The 17932-nt window shown below is 49.1% G+C and overlaps 1 protein-coding gene across 1 annotated transcript; it reads right to left on the reverse strand.

The window, feature by feature from the left end:
* Positions 1-153: 153 nt before the first annotated feature.
* Positions 154-17904, reverse strand: DNAJC7 (DnaJ heat shock protein family (Hsp40) member C7). The gene is made up of 14 exons (XM_068418520.1): positions 17779-17904; positions 9068-9156; positions 8437-8561; positions 8230-8343; positions 8017-8091; positions 6379-6497; positions 5867-6020; positions 5172-5336; positions 4039-4130; positions 2781-2854; positions 2309-2455; positions 1917-2069; positions 1318-1380; positions 154-467 (listed from the first exon to the last, which is right to left on the reverse strand). The coding sequence occupies exons 1-14, from the start codon at positions 17859-17861 to the stop codon at positions 430-432; spliced, it is 1491 nt and encodes a 496-aa protein (XP_068274621.1). The 5' UTR covers positions 17862-17904; the 3' UTR covers positions 154-429.
* Between the last annotated feature and the right edge of the window lie 28 nt (positions 17905-17932).

A 17932-nucleotide genomic window follows, 5' to 3' on the forward strand; every position in this document is an offset into this window, starting at 1 on the left:
AAACCCTGGACATGCTGCCACGCTGCGCTTCAGAGCCAACCAAAACACAACAGGAGATCACTTCACCCTCTTACAAGTCGAGATTCCGGGAGGACTTGAGGGAAATCCTCTCTGCTGAGGAGCAGGAACAGTCTGAAAGTACGGGCCAGCATGGAGGGACCAAAAGATTCAAAGCTTTATTTTTTTTTTTTTTTTTAATAAAGTTAACAATAAAACAAAATTCACAAGCCTTCCCCTCCCCGAGCTGGTTTCCTCTTCACACACAAAAGCACACAAAACAGAGGTCTCCAACCGAGAAAAATGAAACTGCTCTAAGTACAATGAGACGTGATGGAGGAAGGAGTCTAAGTATGTCCGTATTCAAGGTTAAAATAAGCAGATCAGGTATGTGTGGGTTTTGTTTTTTTTTGTCGTTGGTTGTTTTTTTTTTTAGCCAAACTGGAAAAAGAAATTTCCAGGCCCAGAAGCTGAAAAAGAAAATGAAAGATATTAGCAGTTTCAAAATTCAAAGACAACACTGTTAACTACCACCCTGCAGCAGCTTGATGCCAAGCCAGGACTTAACTCAAACCAACCCATCTGAACAGGTAGGAGAGAGGAGATCTTTTCTGTGCATTTCCAGCAGCTAATTCCCAACAAGGACAAGAGTGGACTACTGACCACATGGGTGAAGGAGGCAGATTTACAAGGAGGAAGGTAAACAGTACATGAAGTGTGCAAGACTCCTCAAAACTCACTTCCCAAGAGCCCACACAGAACACACACCTCCCTAAGGGGTGCACTGAGACTAGCCGAGCGCTCGCTCATCCTGCTCCAAGGCGTACGAAGGGAGCCTGACCACACGTGAGGGCTTTTTTACACCGAGTAACAGCTGCTTCATCTCCTCCAGTCAACTCAAAACGTTGGCAGGCAGAGGCGCTCGGGAGGATTCCGTCTTACGAAGCCAGAGGAGAGCTGTGTGACATGCACGGGACTTCTGACCAAATCACCTTTTGTTGCTTTAGCACCAGCAGCTGCATCCAAGTTATGGCCAACTATTTCTAAGCAGCAAAGCACCACTGAGATGGCAAAGCCTACACAGTCTTCCTGAAAAGGGAACCCCTGGGTTTTGTTGCTTTTGAACGCAAAAGAACCCGAACCGGCCATCAGCTGGGATGCTGTGGAGACAGAACGTCCCGAGAGCTCCTAGAAACTTTTATGTGGAAAAAGTCAAACGCTCTCCTCAAACAGCACATCTACTCTGGGAAACTCAGCTGCCCTGTCGAGAGATTTGCTTACTTACGTTTCCAAAGCTGACAGGAGAACACTTCCACCTACCTTCAAAACTGAAGGCACCTGGCCCACCAAAGAAGGCCTTGAAGATATTATTTGCATCAAACTCTGCGGGGAAGAAAAGGAAGTGGTGAGCTGAAGTGGAACAGCCAGTTACATGCTTCACAGTTTAGAAACTGTCACTTGATTGAGGGCCCATAAAGCATTTTACAAGTGGACAAAAAGCTATGAACAAACAGCTGGCTCGCTCTGAGCACGGCTACACAGCAGCAGAAAACAGGTAAAAGCAACAGCTGCCAGAGAGAGAATTTCAGTCCCAGGGGCAACCTAAGAATTTTGGATAAGCAGCATTTAGGGACCCACAATCTTTCTATTACACTATTTTACACTTCTATGAAAGACTTCTGCCTAACGGCAGCTATTACCTACTGCTCAATCAGGGATAACACCCACCACACAACCTAGACTGCTCACAACTTGGAACACCCAGTGCAGATCTGCCGTTCAAACGCTTTTGGAGACCAAACCCAGGCAATTCATAGAATTGTTACGACCTGGAGGTTTGCTTCAGAGGAGAAGGCAGACTCTAAATGGTCTGATCTTTTTAAAGGCTGCCATGGTAGAATCTGGCAAGGGACACTTACCTCCCATGTTCAATCCATCCTCTTCTAGATCCTGCCCGCTGTCATAGCGGGCCTTCTTCTTGGGATCTGACAGGATGGTAAAAGCTTCACCAACCTCCTTAAATTTCTTCTCCTCTTCCTTCTGTACTTCTGCACTTGCCCCACTGTGTCGGTCTGGGGACACAAGCAGGAAAGCAGCTTTTAGTTTCCAGTGTAAATGGAAAACGCTACGCATTCCCAGCTACTCTCACAGCATGTGTTTTACATTTGTGGGGTCAGGACTGCTACTTGTCCAGAAATTCCTCCTCTCATATTTATTCCTGCCTCTGAGTGATGGTCGTGCAGGGCACGTGCATGGAGCGAGGTGGTCAACGCAACAATACATGCTCTAATAAGGGACTGTTTGTGCATACCTGGATGATGCATTAGTGCTCTTTTCCTGTAAGCCTTCTTGATCTCATCTTCAGAGGCATTTTTGTCAACCCCAAGGATTTTATAGTAGTCTTTCCGTTTGCTCTTTTTCAGTTCCACCTGTGCGTTCTTTAGCAGTTGCTTGTGTTCTAGAAAGAAGCGCAATGCCAAAGGAAAGCGGCTTCAGTGCCAGGCACAACCTCCTGCTTTAAAAGAGGCTGAAGACCAACGTGACAGTTAAGAACAAGAACCATAACCAGACATTCAGAATCTAGTGCATTGCTTCAGCTACAAGCTAAATTCTGAGGCAGGCCCTGCAGAGTGCTTCTGAGGGCTCTTCCAGTACTGTCCTGCTGGGGTAAAAGGCTGCAAATCAAAGCATGGGGTGGGGGGGGGAAGCAAACAAAAGCAACAACAAAAAAACTGCCAGTTAAGGGAAACTTATGCACACACAAACAATGCCAACATGCTCACCTTTCGTTTTTTCTGTCTGATAAACCTTTTCATAGTCTCTTACAGCATCTTCATATTGTTCTGTGTCCATGTAACTGTGGAAAGAAACACTGGTGGCCAAGGTGTACTTCACAGGGAATGTGAAAAGGGGGCTCAGGTACAAGCTTTCCGGGTGGATAGGAATTAAGGAAGAGATGGGCACTGGACTGCAGAAAGAGCCATCATTAGAGGAACCCCCAAAGGGTCACTGCTAGACTGACTGGCAGCCCAGCACCTGCTACTTGTGGGAAATCCTGGCACAGGAGCCTGTACTTTGGGCTCCAAGCGGAGACTGCAATCTCATTTGGCAGCACAAGCTCTACTTTAACAATCTGATAATTACTTTATCCAGGCACAGGAACTGATACCAGCCAGCAAGATTTCAAGGAGGCTGGTGCAGAGTGGTACACTAGCAATGCTGGTTGGAAGTGACAGTCTTGGCACCTCAGAGGGACATGTGCCCATCTATTGGCGTTTCAGCACCTCTCACATATTAACTACTTACTGTAATTTAGCAATTACTGAGATGGAGCTTGAGAAGAACACTGAAGGTTGTAAATTAAAACGAACGCACAACAGGAAGGCTGCAGTAATGGTTTTGGTTCATCTATAAGCCAGGCAGCTTTGCCTCAAACTGGGGAATAACCAGTATTGAGGAAAGCAGCAAATAATTCCGTAGGCAGAACAGAGCTTTGACTGCTTCCCTGGCTGGTGCCAGGTTACAAAGGAGACACACAGACCCCAACTTCCTTTGTCCAACTCGCTCAGCCTCGCTGCGCTACACCGCAGTATTATCTGTGCTGAAATACACAGAGTCTCAGCTGATTTCTCCTTTATGGGACGCAGGGCATCCCATTTCAAACTCTGGTTTGTTGGAAGCATGAACAGCTCTGCCAGGATAAGATCTCTCACCCACAGCAGCCCTTCTGAAAAAGCTTAAGAGAGAGGCTCTCTGGGACCGAACGTCTTACATTAGTCTATAAACATAAGTCAAGCTTTAGAACAAATCCTGCCTAAACGCAACAGTCAAGAGGCAGTCCCAGATCTGTGCAGGCACGACAGACTACACAGAGCTTCCCCTCTCTCCTCGTCAGCATAAGGAAGAGGAATAAATTCAGGATCCCTTAAGACTGAACCTTTTACTCAGTGTTAAGCTTCAGATTTGTTATCCCTCAGTGCTGTAGGGAGGGAGTTCCTACCCACGGCCTGCTCAGCGTGGCCGTTATAAAGCTCCACTCACCATTGTGCTCTCCTCAGGTATGCTTTGATGTACGTGTCATCCAGTTTTACTGCATTCGTGCAGTCGTCTATCGCTTCTTCAAGTTTCCTAAGCTACAATGTCAGACAGAAGTGAATCCCAATCAGAACAAATTCTGCTAAGTAGGATTATGATTTTAGGCAAATGAAAGGTGTAAAGAATCTTGGAAAAATCTCACTGTTTCTGTGTCTGTGTCTAGGCAATTTTTTCCAATCCCCCCAAAACACAGAGCTTTTGTTCCCTAGGGAAAAATCAGAAGCTTGGCTACTGAAATGGTAGAACTACGTGGTGCTTCTCCTTAAGAAATGCACTTGGAAACAAGGGTCTTCCTGAGAATGATCTGAAAACCAAGTTATTCTGTGTCCAAACTAACTCCCACACAGGAAAATAAACCTTAAAATACTTAAAAGGGTTTTTTTTAAATAGTTGTTTGTTTTCAAACACAAACAGCCGTGTAAAATATCCATTACTGTTGCCTCCAGCTCATCCCATCTCCCAGGTTTTGAGAACAGCCTCTGTCTCTTGACCAAGCGGGGTGTTGAAAAGCCTTGACACTGGTAGAGTAGGCATCACCACAGAGACAGCTGAGGAGGAAACGTGCCTGGAGGAAACGCAGGGTGGAAACTGGAAGCACTATCACATGACTGCCTGTTTCTCTGGATAGTGCATGACTAAAATGCAACAGCAAACCTGGAAAAAGTATCCAGGCTTTTTAAATTAGGTCATTTTTTTTTTAGATCAAAAACCAAAGCAAAGACAGATGAGCTACAAGAAGAATAAGAAAAGAAATCTCCTCATTACTGGGAAGGAAACAAATATGGACACCTTTATGCTGACTAAAATAAGGCTACACTAAGTTCCTCCTCTCCCTCCCACTCTGTGCAGCCCAAGTATGTGACTTTTGTTTCTTCAGGAGTCAACTTTGTTGGCTGTTTGGAAGAGATTCAAACATCGTACAAGTACAAAAACCTGAAATGCTGCCTACAGCACTAGGAAGATCCAGCTGCCCCAGCAGCCAGAGAAGCCTCTGCTTTCCAGAGTAACTGATTTGCAATTTATAAATGATGTGGTGAGGAATATGATGAAAGACTACCTGCCAGGCGGCCACTGCTTACCTTTGAATTAACCGTCCCCCGGTTGCAGTAGAGTTTGGCATTTGTTTTTATATTATTTGGATCTATTCCTAGCGCCTCTGTGTACAGTTCATATGCTAGTTTGTAGTTTCCTTCTTTGAATGCTTTATTCCCATCTTCCTTCTTTGCTTTAAGTGCTTTGGCATTCTGAAAGAAAACAGACCCTGGATAAGAACGTTAGGTAAGTGGTTCAGTGGTACCAAGCACCTTATTTTTCTGGGTGACAGTGAATTTATGGATTTAAAAAAAAGTAGGAATGGGACCTCACTTTTTGAGAGCTTACACAAGTAAACAGATTTTAAAAGTCAGTCAAAGAACTACAACAGGGAAGGAGCAACATGAAAGGAAGTGTGTCTGAATGCAAGTCAACCTGAGGGCACTAATATTGAATCTGAAAGTCAGAAGTTCTTTTAGAACTGGTAAGACCCAGTTTTATTGCTTCTATATCTGATCAAGGAACAAAGAAGAATGAAAGGGAGGCAGTCTTCAAAGTATCAGAGTCTTCTGAGAAAAAGCCTCTAGCAACTCAGTTTTACCTAAAGCAGCAGCTGGTTGTCTTTGGGAAGGGCTGGACACACCACTTGCTACTGGAGATCTGGGGAATGGTAATGCTGAGGGAGGGAGAAGGGGCTGATCCTGGTAATTTTGCAGTCCCATGCCCAGTATCCACAACTTACACGGCAGGCAAGACATGCTTTCTCGTGATCAGGAGCCATTCTGAGTGCTTGGACAAAGAACTGCACTGCCTTCTCAATGCAGTCCTCGTAGTAAAGGCAGAGACCACGGACATAGAGAGCGTCTGCGTTTGTTGAGTCCATTCGTAAGATGTCACTGTAACAGACACGTTAAGAAAAATGACATGTTTCCCTATGCCAGTTTCCTTCTGCTCTCCAAAAACACTCTTCCTCCACTGAGAGATTTAGTTATTTTATCAAGTCCGTAGTACAGATGTGCAAAAAGTATGGGAACGTACTCAAGCAAGACTGATGGTTATTGACTGAGTCTAAATACAGTTTCCCAGTAAGACTAACTTCAAAGGGGATAAATTCATGCATTCTTCCTCACCACAATCTGCATTAAGGACTATTTCTTTTTTATATTCCCTCATTCATTTTGGGCTGTGGAAAACAAGCAGCAGCCAGGATGCATCACCAGCTGCTACTCAAACTCTAGACCTTAAGGCACTCACCTTGCTACAGATTGTGCTTCTGGGTAGCGACCCAATAGTGCTAAACATTCAGCCTTGAGGATTTTGAATCGGTGACAAGCAGGAGCAAACTCCAAAGCACGATCCATGCAAAATACAACCTGGTGTGAGAAAAACCACAAATGTGAGCAAAGCAAATAGCCAAAGGCCTAGTCTGAAAGGCTGCACCATTACCACACTTGAGATTTGATATTTGTCTTTGAACAGGCAGATAAGCGTGCAGACACCTGCTTCTTCTGCTGCTGGAGACATGTATTTCATTAAAAAATTTTCATCATGTGCAGGTTTTTTGTCCTGTCTTTTAAAGGGCTTTGTGTACAAAGGTCTGTGGCACCTGCTATGTTACTATGATATAGCAATACACAGAAGATTCAAGGGACACCAGTAAAAGGTCCATCCCTTTAACCCCTCTGAAACTGTAGGCCCTAAAGAAAAAGCCAAGGAAGACAAATCTGACCCTGTTTCCTGCCTGTGGGAAGGACAGAAATTCAATAGATTGAGACAGTTTGGACGGGACAAAACACAAAAAAGTACAGTGCAGGGACTGATCTTCCCCTGGTCTGACTGCCATGGGCAGGGTGATCTAATAGGTCTTTTCCATCTCTGCCTCTCTGTTGGGGACATCTGCACGAGAACAGGGTCATTGTTCCACCAAGGTTCATCTGCTTCCCCGCCCCGTGACATCACGACTGCCTGCTGTGGGAAGCACTGTGCTCCAGACTGAGAAGCCAATGGCTTCTGGGTGAGGAAGGAGCAAGAGCAGCTCTCCAGAAACAAAGATCACTTTTCAGGCAAGGCTCCCCAGTGAAGTGAGACGGGAGAAGTGAAGGGACAGATGCAAAAGCCCAGAACATGCAATACAGGCAGGGCAATTCCTACACATGAAGTCCAGACTGACCACACAGCCCACTTGCTCCTCATAACCAGGTGATACAAAGCTGGGATTTACCCTTCCAAAATCTTGAGCTTAGCCTGGGAGTCAGTGACCTGAACAATGAGCTTAATGTGCTGGACAATCTCCCTTCTGCACCAAACTTGGGTCTTACAGGCATCCCCGGAACAGAAACAGTTGCATGAGAAGTGTTTGGTGCCTTTCAGATTTCATGCTGTCATTTGTGTCTACCAGGTCAGTACCAGCTGCATCCTGCTACAGCCCTTGGGAAGGAAGGTTTGGAAACAGTAACGGAGAACGCCCCACGCAGATCTGCATTCCTCCTTCAACGACCCTCACTATAACACTGGCAGACAGACTGCCTTTTTATTTAAAAAAAATAGAGTTGAGAAAGAAGAATCCTGGATATGCGTTTTAGGAGCAAAGTGTGATGAAATGCTGCTGCTGACAAAATCAAACAGCTCATTCATGGTTCCACTCACCCTGCACAGCAAACAGTAACAGAAGATATTCAGCCCGAACCAGTCACCCTCTCCACTTTTCATTCGTTCAGTGCTAAGAGAACACGAGCTCTGCCATTTTCACAGCTATTACAGTTCACAAGACAGCCCTGCTTCAACAGCAAAAGGATGGTGTACAGCACCTCCCTTTAGGGAGCCTCTGGCTGAACTGGCCAGGTGAAAAATGTCAGTTCATAACGCTACAGGAACCAATCCAGTTCATCTTACCTTCCTGAAATCCCGTTTCTCAAAATCCACTTCAGCTATTTTTTCATACTCAAGCACAGTGCTGGCGTTCTTCAGCTGAAAGACAGGAGAACACAGCAGGGGTTGCAGGACAGTCACAGCTCTGAAACACCAGCAAGCAGCATTTAAGCAGCCAACCCCTAAAGTGTCAGAGCAAAAACTACTGCAGCCATTTACATTTTAAGAACCTCTTACCTCTTGCTGCGCCTGGGTATTCTTACGATCCAGTTCTAAAACTCGCTGAAAGCAGCGGCTGGCAGCCATGGCATTCCCTAGGGAAAGATGGCACTTCCCTTCCCGTAGATGGCCCTGAGAAGACAGTTAAAAGGGAGTTGCAAGAGCTGCAATTGGTGGAGATGAGGTACTGAGACATGAGTAAGAAGTACGAAGTTCTCCACATACCCTTACAAAGCTGTCATCCAACCTGACAGACTGCTGAGCATCTCCCAGTGCTTCTCGGAATCTCCCCAACATCATGAGTGTGGCAGCTCTGTTACCATAATAACTGGCATTATTAGGACAGGTATCTGGAGAAGATGTAAGAACACTCACTGTTAGTGTAATGCAAGCAGCTGTACAACTTGTAGAACATATTAAAAAGCCGTGGTTGGATTAAAAACTCACATTCTCGCCCAGTTTATATCATCACGTGAGTGGCTTAAGGTGACGCATGATGGTTAAGCAGCTGTTTTGAACAGCAAGTCATAGAACTATTGCTCCCCACGCTATACACAGGAAAAAACTCATGCAGAACAAAAGTTTGTGGTGTTCAGCCTGGCAGCACTGCTGACCCTGCATCAGAGGGAAAGCTGGATTGGTTTCGTGTTAAGAATATCTTGGCTGGAGGAGAAACAAAGAACTGCTGCAGTCACCACATTGGCACCGACTTGCCTGAGCAATCTGGTAATTAAAGCAGGCAAAAAGTTCTCATCCAGCATGCGCTGTTAGAAGCCCTGCTGGTGTATTTTAAATCAATAACCAGTTTGATTTTTAGACATGGTATTCAGCACATATTATTACCGACTCTTCTCACCTATGGCTTTTGTGTAATAGTTGTACGCTTCATTGTAATCTTTCTTGGCATAGTACGCGTTTCCTTGTTCCTTGAACGACTCCGCTTCTCTGCAAGGAAGCAAAACACCACATTTTAAGAGGAACTGAGCACCAGAACAGATTCTGACCATGACCAAGCACTTGATCCCCAAGCAATCTCAGTATAACCCTTCAGTGCTCCAAAATGCTTGTAGCTGGTTGCTATGAGACTTCCTCTGTCTACATTGTCCACGAGAAAACAGCACGCCTCGCGTCCTGCTGGCTCTCAGACACTTCATCGCTTTACTAGGCCACGAGCAGGGATACTCAGGGATGTGACCTAGATGAACACTCCAGGAATGCAACAGCAGACTGGAGCCACCTTTGAGCATCCTCCCGTCAGTCTCGGACGCACGGGTTCTCAGACTCCAGCAGAACTCAGCTGCCCACGGTTAATCGAACCAGCCTGCTCCTGTGAGATGCTGCATAACCTCGGCAGTCATCGAAGTCAAGACACAGAGTGCTGCCTGTCTTTCAGAAGTAATCCCACATACTTCAGAAATGGGGCCAAGAACAATTTCTACATTCAAGAGACAGCTAAATCGAGGAGAAATAAGGGTGCAAACCTCAAGGAGAAGCTTGGCACTGCCTTGGCAACAGGTCCAGAAATAGTCCTCACACCCAAGAGCAAGCATTTGCAGTGACAGTTTGGGATGTTTTAAAAGACACAACATATGGTTTAAAGCAGCATCCCTTAAACTCTTGAAAGCAAAGTTTCCACTGAAGGAAATTAATCCCTTCTCTCTCTTCTCCCATCTACCTTCACCATTTTAGATAAGCAGTCTGTGAGGAAACTTGTACCATGGTGTTGAAGTTTAATTCAGTGATTTAGCGAGAGAGGACGTACCCACAGCATGTACCGTAGTGAGAAGCCTCTTTCAGTACATAAAACAAAAGCTGAAGGGAAGACTGCTGACTAGTCCTGCAGCTTAGTAAGCTGCCAAACCCAAGAGCTGAGGGTGCAGAGCAGACTCGGTAAGAGTCAAGAGCCACTGGGCATTTCTATTTTGGAAGCGCCTAGAGATCAGATCCTTATGCAAGAAACACGTTTATCTGCTGGCAGCTGCCCTCGCTACGGAGCTGCCAAGCCAGGACAGACTGAACTCAGGACAGACTGAACTCCAGCCGCAGTGTCCTCGCCGAGGGGGGAGCGCTGCCAGAGCCCCGGCGCGCCCAGGGCACATCTCGGCCAAGGTGCAGGAGCTGAAGCGAGGAGGAGGGACGCCTGCTGTGAACGAGAGCAATGTTCAGCAAGCCTACTAGGGAGAGAACAAAGGGAATTGTGTTGGAACAAGTTCACATGTCTCTAACCTCACTCGGGCCTGCCATTGGCCATTCCCACACAACCGCCTCATGCAAAGGGTTGTTTTCACTGAGCCGTCGCCGTTGTGCCAGCTGGCAAAACAATGGACACAGGGAGCTGCCGCGCCGAGGGCCCGCGGGCCGCAGCTCAAGCGGGTGCTCTTCACTTGCCTTTTAAACCTTTGCTACCAGCTACGCTGCGGTGGCGGAGCAGATGCCCCCCTGCTGTAACCCTGCTGAAGTCCAGCAGTGGAAAGAGCACACAACCACGTCGCTGTGTTTATTTGAAATACGGTCAGTAACGGGGTGGCAAAGAAACGGGTCAGCGCACGTGCCCCCTGCCTCGGAGGGGTCTGGTCACAGCCCCCGGGCTCAGTTCATCCCCGCTGCACCCGCCTGAGATGGGACACCGCCGTGCCTCCTCCTCCCCAGCCTGCCCACCACCTCACCCACGGCAGGCGCTGGATCTGCAGCCCTGCTCTTGCTCAGGAGCCAGCCCGCTGCCAGACCCGGGCGCAGGACAGCACACCTCTGTGCTCCTGCCCTAGGGCCATGAGATCGAGCAAGGACTGTGTGCCTGTTGGATGGACCTGTATCACAAGCGGCAGGACTCGTACTTTGCACGATTAAAAACGTGGCCAAACACAACGACCTTTTTTGTCTATTACAGACCAAACATTCGAAACACAGTGGAAAAAAATAATGAGCAATCCTGCGCTTGTGGAACCTTGACAGTAGTTCAACCAAAATTTTACTCTCTCGTTTCTGTAATCATAAACGGAAAAGAAAATCACAGATCCTACTAAAATTCCTTCCCTCAGAAGTTCTCTGTTGTACAGTCTAAAGAAAAGGGTGAACAGTGTCAATGGCAGAACTCATGGGAGCCACCACTGTCACCTGCTGAGCACACCAGCCCCTGACTCTTGAGCCTTTTAGCAATTTTACCTGTCGTGTTATGAGGAAGCGTCATCTAACAGACACACTAAAGGGCTGGGTGCCAGAGCACCCTGTCTGCCAACAAACTGCTGGGGAGAGCTGGGAAAATGGGAGAAAGAGAACAGATATACGGCAAGGCCAACTTTCACAAAGCACCCGTATTCTGAGACGCTAGAGAAGACACACAAACACAAAAATTACTGTTTTCTACTCTTCTTTATTGGTCTGTTTTCCTTTTAAGCATTTACTTTAACACAGATTGATACAGCGACAAGCCACAGCACCTCAGATAACACTAGCAGAAAGGAAGTACACAGTTATTTCTACTGCTCACATGGCTTAAAGCTTAACGACGAAAAAAGATTGTGAAAGAAAAAAGCCAACTGCCTCCAAAGCACGAAGGCGAGGACAGTCGCTGGAAATGTGAGGCTTGTGGTCTGAGAGCCCAGACACAGAACAGAAGCACCTCTCCCCACTTGTGCTCCACTGACATAGAAAGCACACAGAGAAGAGAGTTCTTGTTTACCACGGTCTCTGGCTATAACAAGAAAAAATGCAGATCTCCTGATATCACTGGTAATTGTTTCAATCCAAACAGATGCTGCAGCCTGAATGAGATCATTCTGCATCTCGCACTGATGTAGGCTGCATTCCCCACTTGCTACTTTTGAAACTGAAGAAGAATCGTGCTTTGCTAAAAATACGAGCCAGGCTGAATGGATTCCTTTGTGAGGGGAGGTTAGTGTCTTCTCGGGGCCTCTCCACGCTGGACACAGAAGACATGAAAGGGTCGCACCAAGGAGCTGAGGAAGAAGCTTGTCTTTCATTGCTGGTGTGCACCACAGGCTCAGGAGGAGGGGACTGCTGGAGTAACTCCCTGCAAGCTAGTAAATTCTTTTTTCTCTTTTACAACATTTGTCAGAACCCCTGATTCTTCAAGTGCCCCTGTCACCCTAGAGGACCTGCCACCAAGAGGAGCAGCAGCCGCGTGTTCGGACGCTCCCCGGCACGCCCAGGGCTCAGAGGATGCCGCGCAAGGAGCTCGCTGCCTGCCTGGTGCGAGAAGGAGCCTCACAAGGCTCCCTCTGTTCCCCGGGCCCTGCTGAAAGCTCAGCCCTGCTCGTCCCCCAAACAGAAGAGCCGTGAGAAGCAGCCATCCCGCGCACCAGCGACACGATCCCACGTTTGCCTGACAGCTTCTGCCTCCTCCCCAGAGCTGCCACAGGCTGCCCCCGCGCGAGCGCCCAGCCTGCTCCCAGCCCTCCTGCTCAGCTCCTAACAGGACACACACAGACCTACCTTGCAACGCGCCTCGTTTCCTAAGTCGTCAGAAACTCTGGGGCTCTGCACAAACCTCTCCCAGGTGCAGGGGTGCTGGCACAGCCCCTCTGCACGCAGGTACAGGCGCTCAAAGCAGCACTACCCAGCTACCGAAATTCAGCGTTTAAGCAGTGGCAGACTTGCTCTCTCTCAGCTCTCTCGACCCTCACTCCTACTTCATTCCCTGCCTCCACTACAAACAGTAACCAAAAAAAAATAAAAATTGAGGATTTAAGTAAGGCTCCAAAATCCTGTCCTGGCCAAGACACCTTTTTTGGGATGCTCTGACAAAAGGAATACACCTGCCTTTACTAAGCAATTCTTGCAGAGATTTTTTCTTTACCAGGATGCAGTGCCTTTACCCAGCACTTTTTTTGGTTGAAATCCAGTCCAGATTCTCAGCTGTCAGATGTGACTCAGCTGCTTGGGTAAAATAAGTTTAGTGATCTCAATACAGTTTACAGCAGGCAGATGTCTCGAGCTTAAAATTAGCCATCATATTTGCCACTGGACATACTATACTCTCGCCTCCCTTCTTTCAGGGCTCAGGAGAGAAGCCAAACACTACGTGGGCCACAGAGATACACAGGGTACGCTTCACCACGCGCCTTAGAGACCCTTCCTCCAGGTCAGCTTTTACACGCTGACGATTTAGAGTGAAGGGAACCTGCCTGTCGATACAGTCATCTCCCATTAGTAGTGTTGGTGGTGTCTGTCTCCAGTGCAAGGAGGAAGGCTGCAGGTGCAAAAGCAGGTCCCCAAAAACAAAACGCAAAATCATATATAACACATACTGCGATCTCCCGCTGACCCTGCCGCAGCAGAGCCCACGCTGAACGCAGAGCAGAACAGCAGACGTTCCTCTGCACATCAGCACCCTCCACTGCACAAGGAGGGGTTTACTACGAGCTGCGGTATAGAAATGAAAATGACGACATTTACTCACAGCGTGCCCTAATCCAGGGAAATCTTGAGTCAGTACGTGCAAATACCTGCACGGATAGTCTGAAGACTCACCAACTGAAACATGAAAGCAAAGGTCTGCCTCGAGCCTCTCACGAGAGCAGAGAACAGCAACACGACTGACATTTAATCCAGAGGGCACATGAAAACCCCACGCGCTCCTCAACACACACCCCAGAACATTCCCAGTGCCCGAGGCCAAGCTCAGTCACGGCAGACCAAAAGCCACAAGAAACCAAAGGACCGAACCAACCCTCTCCCTGCAGCGCTAAGCGAAAGCAGCCTGACGAGCCCGAACGTTAATTGCGCAGTTACGTAACACACCTCGCGCCAGAGCTCGGCACTAACCTCGTTCACAGGCACGGCGCGATCGCTGCTGGCAGGGTCGCACCGGAGCTGCCACGAGAACCCACGGAAGGCTCTAGAACCACCTACAGACCTCTTTTTTCCAGAGGCTTCAATGAAGGAAGCCAGCCAGCTGCAAGGATTACACGGCAAAACAACTGCACCTACAACATGATTCGCCCTAAAAAAGCTTGTCTTGTGTTAGAGAAGAAGGCTGAGAGCAGCTTGTCACGCTGTAGGAAGCAACTCCCTAATTCAGAGTATTCAAATACTCTGCAAATGTATGGGAGAGCAAACAACTATGTGAGCAGCTTCCGCCGTTCCTTGTATTATCATAAGATCATAAAGTAATCACGTATTATAAAACAGGCTGGATTTACAGCCTGGGAAACTCAAGTGCCCATTTACAAGCAGAACAGGAACAGCAGAACCTTCTCCAGGCGATCCCACCAGCGGTGCCCCCACAGTTGACCCACCTCCCCACGGCAGCAGCCAAGGAACGACATTTATTCACCAGGAGCCTGACCAAGATGCAACTGATTTCATGCAAAATAGCAGCAGAAAGACTCTTGCTGAGCACCAACACCTGACAACCTCCAGGCAACATCTGTGGAACTAATTAGTGACCCCAAGTCAGGCCAGGGCTGGAACCGTCTTGACTTCTGCACAATTTACTTTGTGTGGCCAATTTCACGTTGCTGTACTAAGGTTAACTGTGATTTCCTACTGCGGCACCAACACATCTGAGTCCGCAGCAAAAACACCGTAAAAGCAACAGTCTGTGCAGATAGTTTCATAATGATATTTTCCAAACAATTTGAGATATTTCTTTTTAAGAGGCTTCTACATCCTGCAGTGCCGAAGAACGAGGAGAAAGGTCCAACCTTAAGCATGCACATCAGACAGAATTCAGCGCTGCCAGGACGATGACAAGGAAATTCTCCCTGGCAGAACTCCAGCAACCCTAAGCTCACAGACCAGCTGGGCCCAGGGAAAAACTGTCCTCATAGGTTAGAAACCTTTAAAATTATCTTTTTTTTAAAAAAGTGACTTTTTGGGGGTGGACCAGTCCCTGACCACACCACAACAACTCAGCCCCTGCTCATCAGCTGCTGCCAGCAGAGGAGCTGCCACTAACAGCACCACTACCAGCAGATAAAATTAATGCAATTACATCAACCCCCTTCCATGAGGACCCCCACAGTTTATGCAGCAGCAGACAATAATTATCCTGTGACCACACTCTATTCCTGTCCCTTAAACAACCCGTGAGCGAGCCGTTTGGCATGTTTTCAGCTGTTTCAGTGCATTAGCTACCATCACTCTGAAACACAGATCTCCATGTTTGCTAATTTCCTGATTTTTATTAAACCGCAGAGAACAGAATCATGCAGTTAGACAAAAGCGAGTCCTTAAGCAAAGTATCTGTATCTTGTCGTACTGTAACTCCTAAACAGAACATGGAAACCCTTGATGCTCACTTACAGCAATGATTCAGAAAAGGTTGTCACTTATTTTTGCTGGTTTTTTTACAGAAGGTAGCACAGACACATCATAAAGGCTGTACTAAATCAGACTCAAGTGTATGGCTGTGCACGCCCATTAATGCCGAGTGCCTGCGTCGCCCTTACACGGTTCAAGATGTTTTATGAACATTAGACACCTAATTAAGCCTCCAACTACTCTCCCTAATACAGTGACTATCACCCTAATTTACATCAGGTCAATTGAGCCACAGAAGTGAAGCAACTGGTGTGAGCCAGTAAGGACCCCAGCAGAGAAGGGGTTAGTGCACAGGACCCCAGGAAAACCTGCCCAGAAAACCTGGCAGAAAGGCACAAGTGTGCAAGGCCTGCACTTTCCGAGCAACCAAAAATAACTGGAAGCAGAAAACCATCTCCTCCCCCCACATTTCTCTTCTAGCAAGACACAGGAGTAATATCCCAAAAACAACAACACAAGAAACATTGTGAAGTCACCTACAAAAGCACTTCATGGCAAGAACCATGGCCCCGGCCTCGTGACACCAAGAAAACCCCAGATGCCTGCGATTGCCTCTGCTCTTCCCAGCTGAGCCTTCTCCTCAGAGCGGGCGAGGACCGAACACTGCCCACGAATTCTGCTATTTCTGCACCTGCTCAGCCTTTCCCATGATCATCCCACTCATGACCGGCTTCCTGCGCCCATCGCTTCTGCAGTGGAACTGGGGAAGGAGGAAGGAAGGGTAATGTTAGAGGTCACCAGCAGATGACTGTGCCTTCAGCGTGGTTTTTACATTTGGGTTTTTTTTTACATTTCAAACACCACACTTAATGAGCCCGGGGGGAAGGAATGACAACCATGAAAAGGGCTTTCCCGGCTTCACAGGCCATGCAACTTATCAGTATTCTACACACAACATCCAGGTGCCTCTTGAGCAACATCTAATTTAACTCCTTAGAATGACATCACCAGGAAGCTCCTCAAGCCTTCAATTTCCGACAGTAAACAGGCACCACAAGACACCTCAGGCCATCAGTAGTATTTTGAAAATACTATTCCTCAGAGGCCACTTTCAGTTGTGTTTCCTCCTCTTAATTCCATCCACCGAATGATTTTCTAGAGCAATTGCCTCACCTTCGACAGAAATAGCTCTCTCCTCCCCAGCTCACCGGCGATAACCGACTGCCAGCGTTGGATGCTGCAGAGCCAGCCGAGTTTCCCAGCCCTTGGACCTTCCCCTCTGCCTGCCTGCAGACACTGCAGCGCTCAGCTGCTGCTGGGAACCGGCTCGCTGGCTCTGGAGAAGAAAAGGGCCAAGCAAGGCTGGGATTCCCACCACCCCCAGCCTCAGACGACGCTGTCTGTTCCCTGGGCAAGGTGCACCAGACCGCTTTAGAAATAAACCAGTTACTGGAAGGTGAAGAAGCTCTTTAATTACGATAATTTGGGCTCTGCCCAAACATTTGCCGGCAACTGCCATTCTCCCCGTTACCCACAGCAAGGTGGGACAGAGCAAAAACCGCTGCATGTAGACTTCAAACGGCACCAGGGACAAGGGAACTGGGGACCATGAAGCAGCCCAGAGCCCTCAAATCCAGGAGTTTGAAGCTTCCCCTTCTGCATCACAGTCTAATCCTTTCCTCCTCGTGCTCGTGGATGGCAGAAAGCCCCCTCCAGACCCCAGCGCGGCCCCGAGGCAGAAAGGCCGTTGTTTCTGTTTGTAGGACAGCCGAGCCCCAGCTGACTGCAGCCAGCCCGACTCCACCACAGGGCACACGTTCTCATCCCGGTACACACGGTGCCCACGGGAGCTCGCAGGGGACACACAGCCGAGACATCCCAAAATAAAGCCCCACCGGGCAGCAGGCACGGCCCCGCACCGCGTGTGGCCCGTCACGGCCGGGGCAGCCGCCGCTTCCCCTGGGACGAGGCTGGACTCGGGGAAAGGCCTTTGCCCTCAGGGCCCGGCCCGGGCAGGGCCCCGCCGGAGCCCCCCGGAGCGCACCCTGCCCTGCCCGGCGCCCCGCCGCGCACCCCGGCCCCGCCGGTGCGGCCCCCGCAGCGGAGCCGGAGGGGCCCTGCCCGCCCCCCCGCCCCCGAGGCCCCGGGACCTGCCGCCCCAGCCCGGCCCCCTCCCGCTCCCCGCAGCCCAGGGCCGCCCCCGGCTCCCCCAGCCTTACCCGCCCGCCGGGCCTCGGCCCAGGGAGCTCGGCCCGGCCCGGCCCTGCCCGCCCGCCGGGAGGGATACCGGCCGCCCCCTCCCCCGCCCGGCGGGGCGAGGCCGGCCCGCGGCAGCCGCTCTACCTCCGCGCCTCCTCCTCGCTCTCGGGCTCGCCAGGTCCCTCGGGCGCCGCCATGATCACATCGCACTCTGCCGCCGCCGCCATCTTACCGCCGGGCCGGGCTGCAGACGGGCGGCGGGGCGGGGCGGGGCGGGCGCGGCGCCGGAAGGGGCGGG

This window comes from Nyctibius grandis, chromosome 26, assembly GCF_013368605.1.
Source record: "Nyctibius grandis isolate bNycGra1 chromosome 26, bNycGra1.pri, whole genome shotgun sequence".
NCBI classification, from domain to species: Eukaryota; Metazoa; Chordata; class Aves; order Nyctibiiformes; family Nyctibiidae; genus Nyctibius; species Nyctibius grandis.

Excerpts from the sequence above, each read along its gene's own strand:
- DNAJC7 (XM_068418520.1), bottom strand. The coding sequence starts at position 17,861 with ATGGCGGCGGCGGCAGAGTGCGATGTGATCATGGCGGCGCCCGAGGGA. Across the intron at positions 8,344-8,436 it reads TGGATGACAGCTTTGTAAGG|GGCCATCTACGGGAAGGGAA; the intron begins GTATGTGGAGAA and ends CTGTCTTCTCAG. Across the intron at positions 468-1,317 it reads AGGTGCCTTCAGTTTTGAAG|CTTCTGGGCCTGGAAATTTC; the intron begins GTAGGTGGAAGT and ends TTTCTTTTTCAG.